The sequence below is a fragment of the Pogoniulus pusillus genome, chromosome 3 (genome assembly GCF_015220805.1).
Source record: "Pogoniulus pusillus isolate bPogPus1 chromosome 3, bPogPus1.pri, whole genome shotgun sequence".
In the NCBI taxonomy this organism is placed as follows: domain Eukaryota; kingdom Metazoa; phylum Chordata; class Aves; order Piciformes; family Lybiidae; genus Pogoniulus; species Pogoniulus pusillus.
In genome coordinates, this window is record NC_087266.1 from 28,093,984 (window position 1) to 28,113,157 (window position 19,174).

General features: G+C 38.7%; 1 protein-coding gene across 2 annotated transcripts in view; it reads right to left on the minus strand.

Annotated features, from left to right (window-relative positions):
• Positions 1-7,511: 7,511 nt before the first annotated feature.
• The window catches only part of POSTN (periostin), a 39,574-nt gene continuing 27,911 nt past the window's right edge, over positions 7,512-19,174 (minus strand). For both annotated transcript variants that reach the window (XM_064173364.1, XM_064173354.1), the window contains 7 exons: positions 18,576-18,671; positions 17,857-17,946; positions 15,989-16,066; positions 15,530-15,610; positions 13,361-13,447; positions 10,795-10,836; positions 7,512-8,758 (listed from right to left, as the gene is read on the minus strand). In XM_064173364.1, the coding sequence (XP_064029434.1) occupies positions 8,718-8,758; positions 10,795-10,836; positions 13,361-13,447; positions 15,530-15,610; positions 15,989-16,066; positions 17,857-17,946; positions 18,576-18,671 (515 nt within the window). In that variant the 3' untranslated portion in view covers positions 7,512-8,717. The remainder of the gene's footprint in view (positions 8,759-10,794; positions 10,837-13,360; positions 13,448-15,529; positions 15,611-15,988; positions 16,067-17,856; positions 17,947-18,575; positions 18,672-19,174) is intronic.

Genomic DNA, 19,174 nt, shown 5'->3' on the forward strand with positions numbered 1-19,174 from the left:
TGTCTGCCTGGTTTGATGGTAGCTAAGCCAGAAAGAAGATCAAAATATGGGAAAGTGGCTCTGAAGTTGGTATGAGAGAATGACTGTGGGAAGGTACCACTTGCCTGGGTAAGGCATTATGAACTGTAAGAGGAGCAATCCAGCACTGGCAAGGAAATCAATAACATGATATAATAGCACTTTTCCATCTGTAATGTCTCTGGTCTACAGCTGGAGAAATAATAAATACATGTTTGATATAGAGATGCTTTATTCCAGATTGTGGCATGACATCTCCCTGGCTCATGCTTTCAATGTGCTTTCTGAGGATTTGAGATGGAGGAGAGTCCACATTTGGGTATTGTCCCAATAGAGTTAGGGCATATGTGAGACATACATGAAGATCTGCTGTCTTGGCGAGACTCCTGGGGCTTCTGCAGTCTTGTGGAGAAGTTGTGAGTCTTGCAGTTGTCACATGCACATTTGGCAAGGTCTTGGTAGTACAAAATAAACCTTTCAAAAGAGAACTTAATCCACAATCAATTTCATATGAAAATGCAAAAGAAAAAAAAAAACAATTCAACCCAAAAAAATCCAATAAAATAATAACAAAAAGCAAGAAAACATTCAGCAGTATGCATCCTATTTCAAAAAGTTCTTTACCAAGACTCCTTCATAAAGATTGTACTTAACTGTGATTCCTGTCTCTGACCAGCTGGGATCCACAAATGAATTATCCTTCTGCCTTTCCTGGAAGGAACAGTCTTTCCCAGTGAAATTATAGCTGGTTGGTTTTGGCTGTTTTTTTTGTTGTTGTTGGTGGTGGGTTTGTGTTTTTTTTTTTTTTTTTTTTTTTGTTTGTTTGTTTGGTTTGTTTTGTTTTTGTTTGATTTTTTTTGTTTGCTTGGTTGCTTTTTTGTGGTTGTCTGTTTGGCTGGTTTGGGGAGGGGGGGGTTCTGTTTGTTTATTCTTTTTCTTGTGTGGAACAAGGGTATTTAGCAGTATCACTCCTCACTCCATCTCTAGCTTCCATTGCCATGTGGACATTTTGTAATCAAGGTCTTCATAAAGTCCTACTAAATAATCCAGACAAGTGAATCTAGGTGTCTGTAGACAGGTGGTTCTGTACTTGAGAACTGCAAAGTCTGGATTTACTAAAGATTATCGAGACAGACTGACAGTGACAGATGTCTACCTGAACTCTGGGGAATTGTAGGGACACTGACAAACTTAAGGAGTTTCTTGGGCCTCAGTTGTAGAACAGTCAACAGCCTGAAGAGTCTGGGGTAAACTTCTGCAAATCATATTTCAAGTCATTCTTGTCTATGGCTCTGAAATTGTCATTGTCTCATGATAGTTGATGTGTTTTTCTCAATTAATAAATATGCTGGGTTTTCCTCCATTTGAGTATGCCAGATCTGTGCAAATATTACAGCACCTAATTTACACTGGCTCAGATGAGTTAAACATGAGGTGCAGCATATTAAAAGAGGGAATTCCAACTCCTCTAGTCCATAGCTACTTCTATACTATAAATAGCACATGGGAACAAGATGAAGCACTGTGACATAGAACTCTGTTGATAGAGCATTCCATAACATGGCTTTGGCCCATGCCAGCTTGCACTTTGTGAGCCAGTCTGTGCATTAATCTGTGAGTAACAGATTCCAGGAAATGTTCCACTGGACAGCACAGACAAGGCTGTGCAGATTTTGCTTTCTTTCTTCCTTTGACCCTGCCCAAACAGGCTTTGCACTGGCAGTTAACTCCTGTACACATTACTATGCAATGCAAAATTTCTGTCATGTTAAAGCAAGGAGGGGGGCAAAGGCATTCCTTCCCAGACCCTGCCAACGGAATTAAACAACAGGTGCGCAAGCTGGTAAAAGCAGCTGAGGACAAAATGCTCTGGAGTGTGGATGCAGACTTCATGTACCACTGAATCTAAATAAAAGAGCAAAGTCTGTAATTCTGTTTTTATTTATCTGTATAGATATGGAAATAAAAATTAATAATTCAAGAAATCTGAGTAGGTAAGAGATGCATCAGATCAGAAACTGAAGCAAGAATTCGTAACCCAACACATGAGGATGGGTGAATGTAACAGAGAGAGTTTGTCTGGGTTTGGGGGAATAAAATATGAGGCCGTATATCAAAGAGTTTAAAAGATTTAATATTATAAACACTAGAAATCCCCTTCCCCAAACTTATTTGTAACTACCTCACACAAGTTCTTTGTATGCGGTTGCAAATTAAATTACAGAATGACTATGCATAAGAAATCAGGAATTTAGTAACAGTTTGAAAGAATTTAGGAAGAGAGTCTGTGACTTGAAAGAGTTCCACTGGAAGGCTTTGAGAGATTTTTCTGGCTTTACAGTATCACAGTATCACAGTATTATTAGGATTGGAAGAGACCTCACAGATCATCAAGTTCAACCCTTTACCACAGAGCTCAAGGCTAGACCATGGCACCAAGTGCCACGTCCAACCTTGCCTTGAACAGCCCCAGGGACGGCAACTCCACCACCTCCTCAGGCAGCCCATTCCAGTGTCCAATGACTTTCTCAGTGAAGAACTTTCTCCTCACCTCGAGCCTAAATTTCCCTGGCGTAGCTTGAGGCTGTGTCCACTCGTTCTGGTGCTGGCCACCTGAGAGAAGAGAGCAACCTCCTCCTGGCCACAACCACCCCTCAGGTAGTTGTAGACAGCAATAAGGTCACCGCTGAGCCTCCTCTTCTCCAGGCTAAACAACCCCAGCTCCCTCAGCCTCTCCTCGTAGGGCTGTGCTCAAGGCCTCTCACCAGCCTCGTCGCCCTTCTCTGGACACTCTCAAGCATCTCAATGTCCCTTCTAAACTGGGGGGCCCAGAACTGAACACAGCACTCAAGGTGTGGTCTAACCAGTGCAGAGTACAGGGGCAGAATGACCTCCCTGCTCCTGCTGACCACACCATTCCTGATGCAGGCCAGGATGCCACTGGCTCTCTTGGCCACCTGGGCACACTGCTGGCTCATGTTCAGGCAGGTATCAATCAGCACCCCCAGATCCCTCTCTGTCTGGCTGCTCTCCAGCCACTCCGACCCCAGCCTGTATCTCTGCATGGGGTTGTTGTGGCCAAAGTGCAGCACCCTGCACTTGAAGCTATTGAACGCCATCCCCTTGGACTCTGCCCATCTGTCCAGGTGGTCAGGGTCCCTCTGCAGAGCCCTTCTGCCCTCCAACCCAGCCACATCTGCCCCCAGCTTGGTGTCATCTGCAAACTTGCTGATGACTGACTCCATGCCCTCAGTTACTCACTGTCCGAATTCATTTCTGAAAGTCCCAAATATCATGGATATTCGAGGTTATTGAGGAGCACTGTCTGAGCCTCTGTGGGTGTGGGCCAAGCTGGGCATTGGCTTCTGAAGGCTGGCGAGGATTGGAGCGCTGCCGAGTCAGCTGTAGCCTCGGTGCTGCAGTGTGATCGGTGCAGATGCGGATGCCGTGCGAGTGCCAAGCTGTGCCGTGTGTGTGTGTGTGTGTGTGTGCGAGCGAGAGCAAGCAAGCAAGCTATTTTATTAGGATAATGCAGTCTTTTTATACCGTTCAGAAGAGGTGTGCCAGCCAGACTGATGCTAGTACAAGTGGACGTTACAGATTGGCTCAAAATTATGTGTAAGACAGAGATAGGCTATTTTCACCAAAACCAACCTGTGATTCCACCCCCAGGAGGCTGGCAGGATCAGCCCCCAGCAGATGTTCGTGGGTGCTCACAATGCCCCCGACTCAAAGTCTTCATCCCAAAACAAAATAGGTGTCTACAGCCTGTGTCCCACCGGGGAGAAATTCTCTCACGGCTAGAAACAGCGGCTGGGACAACGGCTGTCATCATGCAGGCAGATGGGAGCAATGTTTTGACTCCTCGATTGATGGTCTTTTGAGCCACAATTCTGTCCAAATGAGGGCTTAGCAACAGGCCAACACAGTCATTTTGAGGCCTGTGCAACCCTTCACCACAGTGAACTTTATGATTCAAAGCGTAAGCAGCGACAACATTCCCCTGAGCAACAGGGTCCATCATAGAGGTTACTTCTGTGAACAAGGAAGAAACCCATAAAAGCAAGCTTGAGCTCTGCAGCATTTAAGGATGCCAGATAAAGCAGGAGAACTGAAAAGAACATTTTAATGTAGCATTACTATGTTACTGGTGTTACTCCTCCTGTAAAGGAGCCTGAAGAGTCTCTTGAATAAAAAGTACTGCTAGCTTTCAATCAATGATGTACCGAGCTCCAAATGATACAGTAGCATCCTATTTATAATTACTTGTACCACAGGGAGTTATTTTCCTTCCCACACAGAAGGGAAGCTAGAAGTTAAACACAAACTTATATATCACTGATTTTTTAGTAAGTATCAGTTAGAAAAACCCAAAACCTAAACCAAAATCCAAACAACTAATTTGAGGATGTGCATGTATATCAAACATATTTTATTGCTCTAAAGAAGACAAATGCACAACCAATCTTTGGCAAATATTGGCAAGCTTTTATACTTTCATGGTTTTATTTTTTTTTAAATCTTACAAAAAACATAATTTTGAGGAAAGGTGACAAAGGAGAGGGTAAGCTTTTGAAATCTCAATCCTTGTGTGCTAGTTTGAAGGTAGATGGAATATTTTGGTAAGAAGAAATAGATTGTAGGCTGTGAAAAGGAAGCAATGGTGATGTCTACTACACTCATAGTGTTGCTGAGATGTATAAAAACAAGAACATAAATATAGATAACACAGTTACTCTCTGGCTCTGGCTGCCTGCACTGTTCTCCCTAACCTGCTGTCTAGTCCTTTTGCTTTCTAACCCGCTGGCTGATTCTCCAAATTCAGCTTGAACGTAAGGCAAAGTCTGGGATAAGGTAGAGAGGTGGAAAGGAGGTGGAAGGGTGGTTGGGAGCCCCTCCTGGGGACTCTGGTTTCTGGAAGGGGTGTTGTGTTTCTGCATTACTTTTTTTGACTTGTATATTTCTGTCTATAGCTGTAGATATTGTAAGTATCTGCTTGTATATAGTGCTAAGCTGTGAATAGAAAGCTTCATTCTAATTTCCAGCTTGGCTGAGTCCAGTCTGGGTGATTCCATAAGAGTGGGGGAGGGGGAGGTGGGTAACACGCAAACTGTCACAGCTTGCTATTTATGCAGAAGAGAAATTGGGATAGACCTTCCTTTAATAATTGCACATGAAGGCCTGTGCCATTGTGAATTAAAGAAAACCTCTCTACATCACAAAGAGAAAACCCTTGTGCTATCACCAGGAGTTTCTGTAGCTCAGTACTCAAATTAATCAATAAATCAGGTCTATTTTTTTTTTTTTTTGGCATTTAGTAGTTCTGAACTTCACATAGTAAAAGAACAAATCACAACACGCACTTATCCCTCAGGATTGCTGCCTCTAATAATTATCTTACAAAAATGCTATGTAAACAAAAAGTGGAATTCGTTACATGTTGCTGTTCTAGATGTTTGGACAGATAATTGACAGTTCTGTGGCTGAATTATTTAAGTGGCAGCAAAAAGGAGTTTGTTTTTGTGACAGTTTTGAGGTCCTTCTCCATCAACACTGGGGTTGCTATGATGATGATATCCATTTTGTCATAATTGTCATAATTTGAAGCTGCTCTTTTCTAGTGACCTATGAATGAATCCTACATTAGCTTTCAGATAGGACTTAGTGGACTTTCCTAGAACATTACAATTGGCTTTTTCTCATAGTATCAGTGCTAATATATCTCAGTGCCCTCTCTTCCTTGTCCTCTGCTGTGCCATTGCTTGTACTGCATAAGTTAAATGAACGGAGATGAGATCAATGTTATTACGAGGTTGGCAAATATAGACAATAAAGGGCTCAATAAAAAAGACCAAAGGTGAAGAATAGGTACATGGCAATATATAAATGTGAAATATTGTTAATTCCAGTGCAGTTTTGCCATGTACCTATAGTGTCTCTGCCTGGAAGCTTCAACTTATTTTCATTTTATCCAGTACACGAAAAACATTCACCACAAATTCCTCTGTTCAATACTTGTCAGCTTATGAATATGTATGAATATTCACCCTGCTGCATCACGTAACATGTGGATACAAACACCAATTTTGAGAAAATCACAGGGTAGTAATCATGTGTGTGGTTCTAAAAGGTAATTATTTTAAAAGCAAATAATAATATTTAGTGATCTTATATATCACTTCTGTATAACTACTGCTGGCAAAACTTAAAGATTTGGGAACGCTGACAGTTATAAATTCTTTGGCAGCAGTTTTTCATTTAGGATACTAATGAAGCAGGTACTGTTTTGAAGATTACCATTTTAGGTCAGCGTTCTTCCTTATTAGTCCTCAAAAGATTATAAGGAAACACTAAAGCACTCTGTCCTGGTAATATGCTAATCCCTTGTTTAATTGCATTATACTATTTTAAATTACTATAAGGTGAGGGGAAATATGTAACAGAAAGGAAAAGTCACAGTCACAAAGATTCTTCAAATTTGCTCTTTGGTAAAAGACTGCCCCCAGAAATTATTAACTGTACTGGAAAAAAAAAATGAACATGTTTTTTCTTTCTGCACTGGGCTATAGAAGGCTTCTTGTTCAGATAAGCAGAAAAAGCCACTCTTTCCAAAGAGATGTTGGCATACAGTGGAGGAGGGGAGACATTTTTTGTACTCACAGGAGGACTCAAAGAGACAGAGTACATCAGGGAAACAAGTATTCATGAAAGAGTACCCTTTATATTGTATTTCATCTGGGGGCTGTTGATGAAAGGTGAAGTACAGAAGTACAGATTAGTGACTACCATAGGCTTTAAAATGTTGTCAAAGCAGAAAATATACTTAAATTAACATGTTACAAACTTATTTCCACTTTTTTGTTTTGTTGGTTTCGTTTTTTTTTTTTGGTGGGGAGGGGTTGGTGTGTTTTTTGTTTTGGTTTTCTTTTTTCTGCCTTTTTTTTTGGGGGGGGGTGGGGGGTGGGGCTAGAGGGAGAGCACTCACACATTTCTCCCCTAACATAATTACTGTCCTCTATAATCTTAACCAACAGCTCGTGGTAGCACAATAATGAAGAAAGCAGATTGAAGCAAATTATTTAATAACAGATTCAGTTCACCTGCTGTCAGTCCTAAGAGCCATCATTATCAGCCAGAAAATATCTGGCACTTACCAGTTTTGAAACCTGTCCTTTCACCAAAGCACCATTATAGTAGATACTGAAGTCATCTTGTGGAGAATCTGACAGCCACAGCGTATCAGTCCAATGCTCTGATAGTTCTATTACTCAGAAAGGAGTGCTTGTGGTATGTGATCATGGAATTAGGGAAGGTTCCCATTTGTTTTTGAAGGCAGTGATGAAGTTTAAGTGCATTACTATGTGCCAAGTGAGAAAGGGAAGTGTCACTTTGCTTCCATTAAAGAATGTATTTTAACTAAAAGCTATATTAAAAGCCTGAAAATATTCAGAATTTGTGTCACTATTCAAAAAGCATTCACAAATTAAAGTAAGCACAGTTCAGACAAATTCTTTATTGAATATTTTTTTCGAAACAGAAGTATAAAAGCACATTAGATAACTCCTCTGAAGCTTTGGTCTGCAGAATTAAGGCACTCTTGAACATGTTTTTTCTTATCCATGAGTAACTGTTTTCCACCTTTTGTTAATATAGGCAAACAACTTTCATGAGTACAAAACTAGAATTATAAAACTGACATAATTTACAGACGAGTCCATGTTAGTACCAGACATCAGCAAAACATGTTCTTGTATAAAAGCTTTCAGATCTAGCCTCATTTCTGTAAAACCTTTTTCTTAATGCTGAGTTAACTGTTTGCATGCATTTTACACATCCTTTTAAAAATCACCTTTAATGATCAGAGGACACATTTATGGAAAAGTGGCAAAACACTGAAGAATCCCAATACATGTATTGGTACAGGATTCCTTTAGAGGGAATGATTTGTCTTTTAGTCAATACGATCTCAAATACATTTCAAGAAGCTCATGTTTGTCTTTTTTTTCCCCTCTCCTTTGTAAGAGCTTCCATTAGCCATGTAACTAAAAGGCATTTGGATATGCAATGTAGAACAACAGAAAAAAAAAGGATACATTAAATATATGGCATATTTGTTTGTGTAGAAAAGGTACCTTTCCTGGTGTCATTATGACATTAAACACATGATTACTCTTGATTTATAAAAAGCTTACGATCCTACTGAACCAAAAGTGCTATGTTAACATCTCCTATTTTCCTTAGATTACCCTAAATGTCACCTGGAGTGATTTTTCCCTTAGGGATGGTCTGATTTCATTTATATTTCTTATTTACTGGAAATAATACTAATAAAAATATACACTCAGTGTTGTTCCCTGCTCTTTTTTAATCCAATCCTGCAAACGTTTTCTAGCCAGCATAAGAATGAATCATGGTTCTACAGAAGTTGATGGACTCCTGCAGTTGTGAGATCCCACCCTGCATAGTGCTTACTATCAGGAGCAGTTAAAGCACCACCAACAGACAACAAGTCCTAGTGAGCACTGTGCTGGCAGCAAGTGTCTGCTGCTTCAGATATTTTTGTGGATTCATGGTTCAGTTTACATTATGTCATCAAAAAAAGTTGCTTTGTAGTGTTCTCAAATTTTCAAAAAGTTTCTCTTCCTCTCAAAGACCATCCTGTTAATATGCATTTCAGTGGGCTTTACTTTGGGAAGCTTTTAGGAATGAGCTAGCCTTGTCCTTCTTCTTGCTGTTCCCCCTGGAAAAAATGGGAAAAGATGAGTAATTATTACCTGTAATTACATAGAATATGTAATTACATACATACAACACTACATCCCGTGTTAGCTTGCGAAACAGACAGTGAAGAGGAAAGACAAAGCCTGGTGCTGAATTTTTCACTCTTGTGATGGCAACCAGGGGATTACAAAGATTTCTCAGTTTCTTAGTTGGTCAAAATAATGTAGAATTAGTGATTTACAAATCCCACAGTGGGGAATCTGAAAGTGTCATTTTCTGACTCCAGAACTCTCAGTAAGTTTGCTGAGTTGATTTGCTAGAGGGTAGGGAAGCTTTGTTGTGGGCCATGAGCAGACAGCATGTGCTTGCAGCCCAGAAGGCCAATTATGTCCTGGGCTGCAACAAAAGAAGCATGATCAGCAGATTGAGTGAGGTCATTCCACCACTTTGCTCTGATAAGGCCACACCTGGAGCACTGCATCTAGATCTGGAGCCCTCAATACAGGAAGGACATGGACCTGATGGAATGGGTCCAGAGGAGGGCTGCAAAAATGATCAGAGGGCTGGAATACACCTCTGCTACAGGGACAGATTGAGGTTGTTTGGGTTGTTGAGCCCGGAGAAGAGAAGGTTCTGGGGAGATCAACTGCCACCTTCCGGTACCTGAAGGAGGCCTGCAAGAAGCCTGGAGAGGGACTGTTTATGAAGACCTGCACTGATAGTATGAGGGGCAGTGGTTTGAAACTCGAGAAGGGCAGATTTAGATGGGATATAATGGAAAAGTTCTTTACAATGAGGGTGGTTGAGTACTGGAACAGGTTGTCCAGAGAGGTGGTTGAGGCCCCATCCCTGCAGATATTCAAGATGAGGCTTGATGGGGCTCTGGGCAACCTGATCTAGTTGAGAATGTCCCTGTTCACTGTAGGGGCTTTGGACTAGATGACTTTTAAAGGTCCCTTTTATCTCAGACCGCTCTATGATTCTATGATCTGGAACATGTTAGACCGATGGGCCAAGGTTAATTGTATGAAGTTCAATCAGGTCAAGTGCCAGGTTCTGCAACTGGGTCACAACAACCCCATGTAAGCTCCAGACCTGGGGAGATGTGGTTGGAAAACTGCAACTTGGAGAGGGACCTGGGGGAATTGATTGATTAAACATGAATCAGCAGTGTGCCCAGGTGGACAAGAAGTCCAGTGGCACCCTGGCTTGTATTAGAAACATTGTGGCCAACAAGAACAGGGAGGTGACCATGTCTCTGTACTCAGCACTGGTGAGGCCACATCTTGAGTACTGTGTTCAATTTTGGGCCTCTCACTACAGGAAAGACGTTGAGGTTCTGGAACATGTTCAGAAAAGGGCAACGAGGCTTGTGAAGGGCCTGGAGCACATGGCCTACAAAGAGCATCTGAGGGAGCTGGGGTTGTTCATCTCTCTATGTTTGCCTGAATGGAGGTTGGAGTGAGGAGGGAGACAGCTCCTTCTCCTCTATGACAAGTGATGATGCCAGCGGAAATCGTTCCAAGCTGCACTAGGGGAAGTTTAGGTTGGATATCAGGAAATACTTCTTCACTGCAAGGGTTATCAAACATTGGAACAGACTTCACATGGGGGTGGTGGAGTGACTGTCCCTAAGGCTGCTCAAGCTGTTTGTGTACCTGCCGCTTAGGCACATGGTTTATTGTCAACTCTTCAATGCTAGGTCAAGGGTTGGACTGGATGATCTTTGAGGCCTCTTCCAACACGATATATTCTGTGATTTTGTTAATCAAATCTCACTTTTATGGCTTTATGCTAATTTGAAACACTGAAGCACAGGATCTAGGTTGCTTTCAGATAGAAAAAAAAAATATATATATATATATTTAGAAACCTAATAGTTAACAATAACAAGCTTTGTTACAATTTATTTTTCTTCTTAAAGTATAAATGTAACTCTTTTCTTTCAAAGTCTGCTTTCTTATGATTTACACACACCCCTGCCCCCCCTTAGTTTTGAATGTAATGTAGAATAGTATTTGGTGCAATGCTAAAATGTTTATGTTTTGCTTTTACCTTGTGTCCTCCTGGTTGCTTGCGCTTTCCGTGCAGGTGCTTCTAGAAAATAGAAATGTTGTAGTCAGAAGTTGTTGTTGTAAGAGTCTTTGAATTAAAAATCACTAGAAATGTTGGAAACCCATTTCTGACTTGCAAAATTTGTTCTTTAAGCTTTTCAGTGTATTAAAAATTCCAACCCATTATGATGTTGACTTGATTACCTGAAACATGAACACTTATAATTCAAACATTTCTATTTTGTTCAGTCGTCCACCATACCAATGCTTCAAAAGTGTTTTTAACAGTATGAATTCATCCTTATTGTCATAGGTTTTTGTGTAAAAGCACAACAGACTGAGATTATTTCAGTTTACTCTTTTTCTAAGCAACATGGGCAGTGAAATAATAACACTCTTGCTGAATTGGAGATGAAAATGCAGAAAGGTTGTATTTAAAAATGTGCAGAAAAAGATACGGCATACTTAAAACCTTAACACCTAAAACAGATACAGGACACATGAGAATTCCCCCAAAGCCTTCCTCCTGTCCAAACCAAACCCACCCAAAACACTCCAGTGCTCATTTTCTCCCATTCCCCATTGTCTCCCATTAGGCCCAAGCAGGCCAGATTCAGTGCAGCCCAGGGCCTTCAAGGCCATGGCCTACAGGGTACTGCTTACATAGTTACTTAGTTACCCAGATACAGATCCATCTGGAGAGCTGGAAAGGCAGGGAGAAAAAAGAACAAATTGACCTTGCTGCCTACTTTTAAAGTGTTTGCAGGATTATGGGCTTCAATAACATAATTACGATATCCAGGGGCACCTCATTCATCCCCTGGGATGGATCTTGGTCTCTATAGATTTTTAAGGAAATCTGGGATGACCTGGAACCCCTCAAACCACAACACTTATTTATACTGATCTCCTGCAGAGGTAGGCAGGTGCAAGGACATTTTACCTACACTCTTCTCTCAGCAAGTACTAACACTATCAGCAACCTAAAAATCTCAGGTTAATGTACAGCCCAGGAGTCAGTTTCTGGTTTTGGCAGAGGATGTCTATATATGCTTGAAACTCAACCCTCTCAAGATATCATTTCTGATGTAACTGCCTTGTGAGTCCACAGTATGAATCCACATTTAGAGTTCAGTTAATTTTCTCAGAGACTTGTGTTTTAAAGGATAGAGTAGACCGAGTGCTAAAGTACCACCTTCACTAGCTACATTAGATACATCTGTTTACCAAAATACTGACTCTGTGGATACTTCTTTCTTAACAAGCTCTGAGATGTTTTTTAAATCAGATGTCTCCTCATTGAAAGGAAAAACACTTTGCAATCGTAAGAGACAATTCTTCTGTTACCATCACAGAAATGTTGCTGTGATACTTTTCCTCCTTTACAGACATGAAGTACTTGCATCTTTGCTTAACCAGCTGCAGACAGTTGCCTTTTCATATGGAGGTAAAGAGCATATAAATGCATAGCTCTCTCAATAGAGCTAAGGTTAGACACAGCTTATCTGCAGTAGTGTCACCAAAAATGTCAAGTTCTACACAGCTCTATCAAGGACATAAAATAAACCACTCAAAGTAGGCTTCCCACGCTTATATGCTGTCCATACAATTATTCTTTCAGGTAAATCTCATGGTTGAAGATCACACCTAACTGTCATTTTTAGGCAATAGTTGCCTTTCCTGCATACTTTGCTCTACTCAGCATTGAAGTTAGTTATACAAACCCTGTGGTATGCCTTCAGTATTTAGCACAGGCTTAAAAATTTAGGAAGTGGAAGCGGATTTATTTAACTCCATTCTTCACAAGCCAGATTGTTTTCCTAAGAATTCAGTTCAAAGGCTAAGGGAATAACTTATTCTTCATTATTGGAATTGGGAAGGGCATACATACAAACACAAAGGAAATCTAAGCAAGCTACTTAGTACCTTTAAATTAACATCATTTAAAAAAATAATAAAATCAAAGAACAAATTCCTGGTATAAAGCCAGGCTTTATTGTATTTGGCTACTTTAAATGATTCATTTTGGACTTTGTCACCATTCAGCTTTTTCAAACACATTTTTTGTCACATTTAACAACAGGATAAGGGTATAGAAATTCCAAGACCCTGTGAGATATTTACTCAAGCCCTGAGGTTACATTCCCTCCACCCAAACCCTCCTTTCACCAAGCTGAGAATCCCTCACATCAACAGATCTCATTAACATTGACAAGAAATAACTCAAGTTAAGAACAACTCACGTGGTCTTCTTCTGGATGTGCTGCTTAGAGGAAAGACAACTTTTATGGTATGTGTTCCTTCAAATGGTTTACCTAAGCTTTGTGGATAGACATTTCCTCTTGTCTACTATGCTTGCAAACCTTTTAACTAGTTCTACCCACAAGGTAAGCCTCAACATTTTTCTCTGTTACGTTAGTGAAAGGGTTTTTTTTTCTAAATAATTCATGCTAAAATATTGGCTTCAGACCTGAGTACTTTTTGTGAACATACTAGAAAGCCCTCCCTGGAACGATCACTTCAGACAAAGCAGGTCTTAGTGATACTGCATTTTTAGACAAACTAACCTTCTAGATGGACTTTCTTGATTTCTCTCTCGATAATCTGTGGCTCCCCCTCAATTACTTTAGTAACCTTGGTGTATTCAGTTCCAGCTATGGTAAGCATCAAAAACAAATTAGTTAAATCTGGCATAGCAGTTTTCCGTATGCAAGGAGCCCTGAGGGGAAACTGTTGTTTTGGGGGTGTATGTAGGCCACCAGGTTATTCATGTCAGTAGGACTTGCTGATTTCCTTGTCCTTGCCACAGGTGATTCCTCCTCTACGACTAAGAGCCATTCATTGCACTCTTGGCTGCAGCTTAGTTTCAGCAAAGACTGCCAGTTGTAATAAGTGGTGCTGGATACTGTAGAATTACAGCCCACATGAAATCATTCTTTTACTGTGTATAGTGCTAATACATTCATTTATGACTGGAATTGGATTTAAATGCTCTGAGAATTTTCAGTAAAATTGAAGTAATTTGACATAGACAAGAGGGTCATAAAAAAGCATTTTCACTGTTGTCACCAACAGCCATGAAGCAGAGTGTGTACCTGCTTTAATGGCTAAATGTATGCTAAGGTATTATCATGGCAGCCAAAAGTAGCTGACTAGATAAATCATGGAAAAGATGGAGAAAAATCAAATGAAAACAAGGCACAAATCTACCTATTTGATCTGTTCTGTTAAGATGCTTATGGAAGCTAACATATAATAGCAAGGAAAGATAGCAAGAATTCAAGAGACAATTTTGTAATTTCCAAATTTACTACAGAGAAACTACTCATCAATTGTAGTTGTTAGATTCTGGCCTCAGAACTGACACCAGAATTTTGAACAGTTATTTAGACAAAGTTTGATCCTGCTTTTTACTGTCTGGCTGACATAATTAGAACACAGTCCAGCATATGGAGAGATTTTCTTGCTATAATTTCTTTAATTTTCAATTTTCCTTTTAAATATTCAAGACTGAAATAGACACCTCCAGAGAACAACACTTTTCACATAGCTGCAAAACTTAAGATAGATAAAAGATGAAAAGACTGTTGCACGTTCCTATTTTGCTACAATCATTATAGGCAAATCCTGATTTAGATCTGTAAAACTACGATTTAAGTTTTTAAACCAAAATGAATATGTCAACAGCATTCACAGCCATATCTTGGCTTTTCTCTAAAACTAGCTGTATTGTCAACTAGTTTTTTTTTGGTGGAAAGCTGTTTAGTCATTCAGCCACCATGAAACTTTTTACTTAATTGAAGTTCAAGTCAAATTCACAGAAGAGCTCATTTGAATAACTACAAGATTCAGTTCAGTAAATACATTGCTGCATGTGACCTGTTTCACTGTTATTTGAAAGTGAACATAAAGTGAAGTGCATTCAGTTAATTTACGGCAAGAGAAATATGCCTACGTATTTTTTATATTCTGACTCATGTTTACACTAACATTTACTGAAAACAACACTTGAATTCTCTTTATTCCCCATTGCTATTACAGATAGCTTTTCTAATCTACATTAAGCGGAGATCATTCCATGTTCATAGATAAAGATTAATTTCATAAGCACAAGGGTTTTTCCCAGTTTTCTACAGCTACTGGTTATATATTGCCGAAACTGTTAGAATTAAGAGAGCAGGAAGGGAAGAAAACCATTCCTTGAAGTGCTATATTTGAAGATAATTAAAGTTAATGTCTCGATATCCATCACCTGTAAGTACTGAAAAGAAGGATGCTATACATGCCTTTAATTATTAACTTGAGGGCAATGAATATTCATTTCTGAAGAACTGTTAAGTAAGATGAATTTGCCTATTACAATTTTCCACTCTGTAAGTATTTTTCACAGGTTTAAATTTGCTGAAGGACACAGTTCACAGCAAGAACAAATCTTCATTGCTCCCCTGAGTTTTAATTAGATAACTTTTTAAAGACTGAAAAAAACTTTTCTCTCTCTCTTTTTTTTTTTTTTTTTTTTTTTTTAAATTATGATCAGTATCATAGAATTGATTGAGGAAACTTTGGTACTTTTTCCCATTTCACAGAAATCTGGCACTTCATATACTGAAGTCTACTTTTTCTCCAATGAAAAATACACTTCTGCTATGTCAGTCTTTAAAATGTCAACATATCTGAAAGGGGTTTCAGTTATCATAACCTGTTGCAACAAGGTTAGTTATAATACACTGAATTACCTCCCTGAAGAAGTCTTTTGATTTCTTCATCTTCAAGTAAATGGCCATCACCTTCAATAAATTTGGTCACCTTGGTAACCTCTGATAGGATATAGGTTATGGCAAAAAGTTGATTTACAGAAAACATTTGACAGTCTGATAACAGCATATTACTGAATTACAAAATCCATCTCTTATGATATCAAGTTCCAGTAAATTCCCTATTTATGACAAACATAGCCTGGTATGTGTGAGACCAAGGCAGGCTTCATTCTGGAGTTGGCTGGAATGTGAAGATCAGAGACTCAAACCGGAATGTTAAATTTCTGTATCCCTTAGGTTCTGAGATTTAGTCTCTGTGTGTGATTTTTCATTATGAACATCTGCTGAAAATGTGGAGTATTCATTTAGTAGTTAAATAGTATAACTTCTTATTTATTTTATTTTTTTTAAGAATGAAAAAACACACTGGATACTAACCTTCCTCTAGTAATTTCTTTAACTTCTCTTCATTGTCTGGACCACCTGCAGTAATTCTGGTATATTTTATTTCAGGACCTGGAAAAAAATGTACAAAACAGTGACTTTCATCAGTTACTTTATGTTATTTTTTTCCTGTTTAAAGCTTAGGATGATTCAACAATTAACATGTTTTGATCTGCTTTTATGATCACTTTAGCTTTCACTATGTTCCAAATTAAACTGAAAGAGGGATACAAATAATAATTAGAGCTATTCAAGAAAATGCTTAAATAAATTCAACATTCTTGAAGATGAAGTTTTAAACACTTTGTTAGTATTAAGTCTGGGATGATTTGTGTGTTACCCACCCCCCACACTTTGTAAAATCACCCAGACTAGACTCAGCAGCTCTGGAAATTAAATGAAACTTTATATTTACAGCTTAGCACAATATACAAGCAGATATTTACAATATATACAGTTATATACAGAAATATACAAGGTAAAAAGTAATATAGAAACACAACTCCCCTCTCAGAAACCTGAGTCCCCAGGAGGGGCTCCCAACCATGCTTTCACTTCCTCCCACCCCTCTACTTTACCCTAGATGTTGCCTTATGCCCAAGGAAGATTGGAGGGTCGGCCAGGGGGGTTAGGAAGCAAGTGGATTAATCACAGAGATAGTAGGTTAGGTTAGAGAGAGATGCAGCCCAAAGCCCAGACAGAGAGCATCTCTATGTTTGGATTCTTGTTCTTATACATCTCAGCAAGCCTATGAGTGAAGTAGACATCACCATTGTTTTCTTTTCACAGCCTGTTATCTAATTCTTCTCACCAAAACTTTCTAGCTAGCTTCAAACTAGCATAAAGTCATAGATCAGATACTTCCTAAGTGCAAAACCTGCCTCAATGTGTTGCTTTAAGTTGATATTTTGTGCTTTTATTACTGTTGTGAATTATTTGAGGACTTCACATTTGAGATCTTTTATCAGTTTTTACTACAGAGAGAAGAGAGAGAAAGAACAGGCCTGAAACATTGGCAATTCACATTGTATTGACCACTTTATGGGGGATACTGCTGAAACCTGAGTTTGAGAAATGAGAAAAAGGTATTTTATTTTCTTCTCCAGAATTTCTGTGTGGAAAAATAGTACCAAGTTTATTCAAAAACATCAATGCTTTTCATTCACTTGTTTTCATTGTGGTAAATAGTTGTGTGAAAATAATTTAATCTTAAAACTTTACTTCTCTCTTGCTTGAATGGCTTCTTATATTGAATGTTTAGGTTTTTTTCTAAACAAACTGAATGCATAAACTTTCTGCTAAGTCAATTTACCAGAGTTAACTCTCTTCAGCTTACAATTCCATTGGCATTTTAATAGCAGATTCAAACTGCTATTTCACCAAAGGGATCAAAATGTGTTAGCAGAAAAATTGTGACTGCTCAAATATGCCTCACTTCCTTATAAATTTCTATGAAGCTTCTAAGATTGTTAAAGAAACATCTCATTAGTAGGTCAAATATAAATGGAATTAGCCAAAGAGATTGAAAATTGGAAGAAGATCAAGGAACACAGGAAAACATTGATTTTACCTTATATCAGCTGAATATAAATATCTAACTTGGATGGCTGTTCAGTCAAGGCCACTCCTTATAGAGAAACAGAGTTCTTTTTCTGATGTGGTTGTCCAGGAAGGCTGAGATGACATGCAAAAGTGGGTATCTACAAACTAAAAGTCTGCCTTTGCTCTAAGGTAGTCTACTAGAGTATTTACAACTCTGAAGTCCACGAAGAAAAACTAAGTTTTATTCCCAAAGTAAAGATCTGCTACTTTCACATGTAATGGTGAACGTTACTAAATATCAGTAGCTCAGCATAATTTACCTTGAATAATTCTTTCTTCTGTTACTTTTTTCTCTGTCACTTCCACAGGTCGCCCATCAATGATTTTGGTGTATGTTTTAATAATTGGTTCTACAAGGATTTTTAAATTGAAGACATTAATCATGTAACAAATGGTGTTACAAGTGCTGGTTCTCAGATGCTGAAACTTACCCAAGCATACAAGGTAATATCACAGATTATTTTATAAAAACCAGAAATGTTCAAATAAGACAACTTAGTTTCCTCCAAATCTAGGGTGGCCACATTGTGTTTTGCCTTTAGAAGTACCCTAGATGTGAACTTCTCCTTGCTCCTAGCAAAACAGAAGGCATAGTTTACCTTTATGTCTGAGAAAATTGCCTTTCTGTGATATAATCATGTGCTACGTTTGATTGCAGGACAACAACCAATTCTTAATTGAGCCAGATGTTATGGCAGCATGCAAAGTGTTTCTGTCACTGTCTTGGCTGCAGCTATGGGGCATGACTAGGAAAACAACCTAATATTTTTAAGTGCATAAGAATCAAAAGATATTATAAAATTACAACACTTTGACAAGTCTGTGTTAAACCAGAACAGGGCAGTTTCTAACAAATCACATGAATTTCATACATGACAGTTGATAGTAAATAGTAGATACATGAGGTAGAAACTGACTGGGAATGATGACTGCTTCAAGTTTTAGCTTATGTAAATTGAATTGCTGAAAGCATACCAACCTCCATGAATCACTTTAGTTATTGTCTCCCCTTCCCTGACTATTTTGAACTCAGGTTCCCCTTCAATTAATTTAGTGATCTGTGAGATAGATGGGTCTGTGACATAGGAAAAAAACAACACGTTACAAATAGTCATTAAAAAAACATCTATGGTATTCCACAGGGATGAAATGAAGCTGCCATTGCTCCTTCTATAAATAAAAGAGATTCCTGTACCAAAGGAGTTTTGAAATCTGAGAAGCTATTCACAGCAATGTTGTGCAATCTTGTGCTTCTTCCCATACTATACTTTTACATGCTATTGTAAGCTTACTATTTATAATTTTGATTTTTTTTTCTTTAATTTTTGTGTATCTGGTATTTTTAAGATCTGCCAAAAAGGAGATCCTCAGCAGATGAAAGAAACTCTCCCTTTATAAATATTGGTAAAATCTCCATGCAGAATTACTGGAACATCACAGCTATTGCTCTGCTAGCAATCAGCATGCAAAGTGTTGTGTGAAAGCTTAAAAAAGAGACAAAAATTGTAATGTTATGTCCTATTAGCTGTATATTTTCAAGTTGAAATTAGGTCTTTCAAATGGATCTTTTAATGTTGT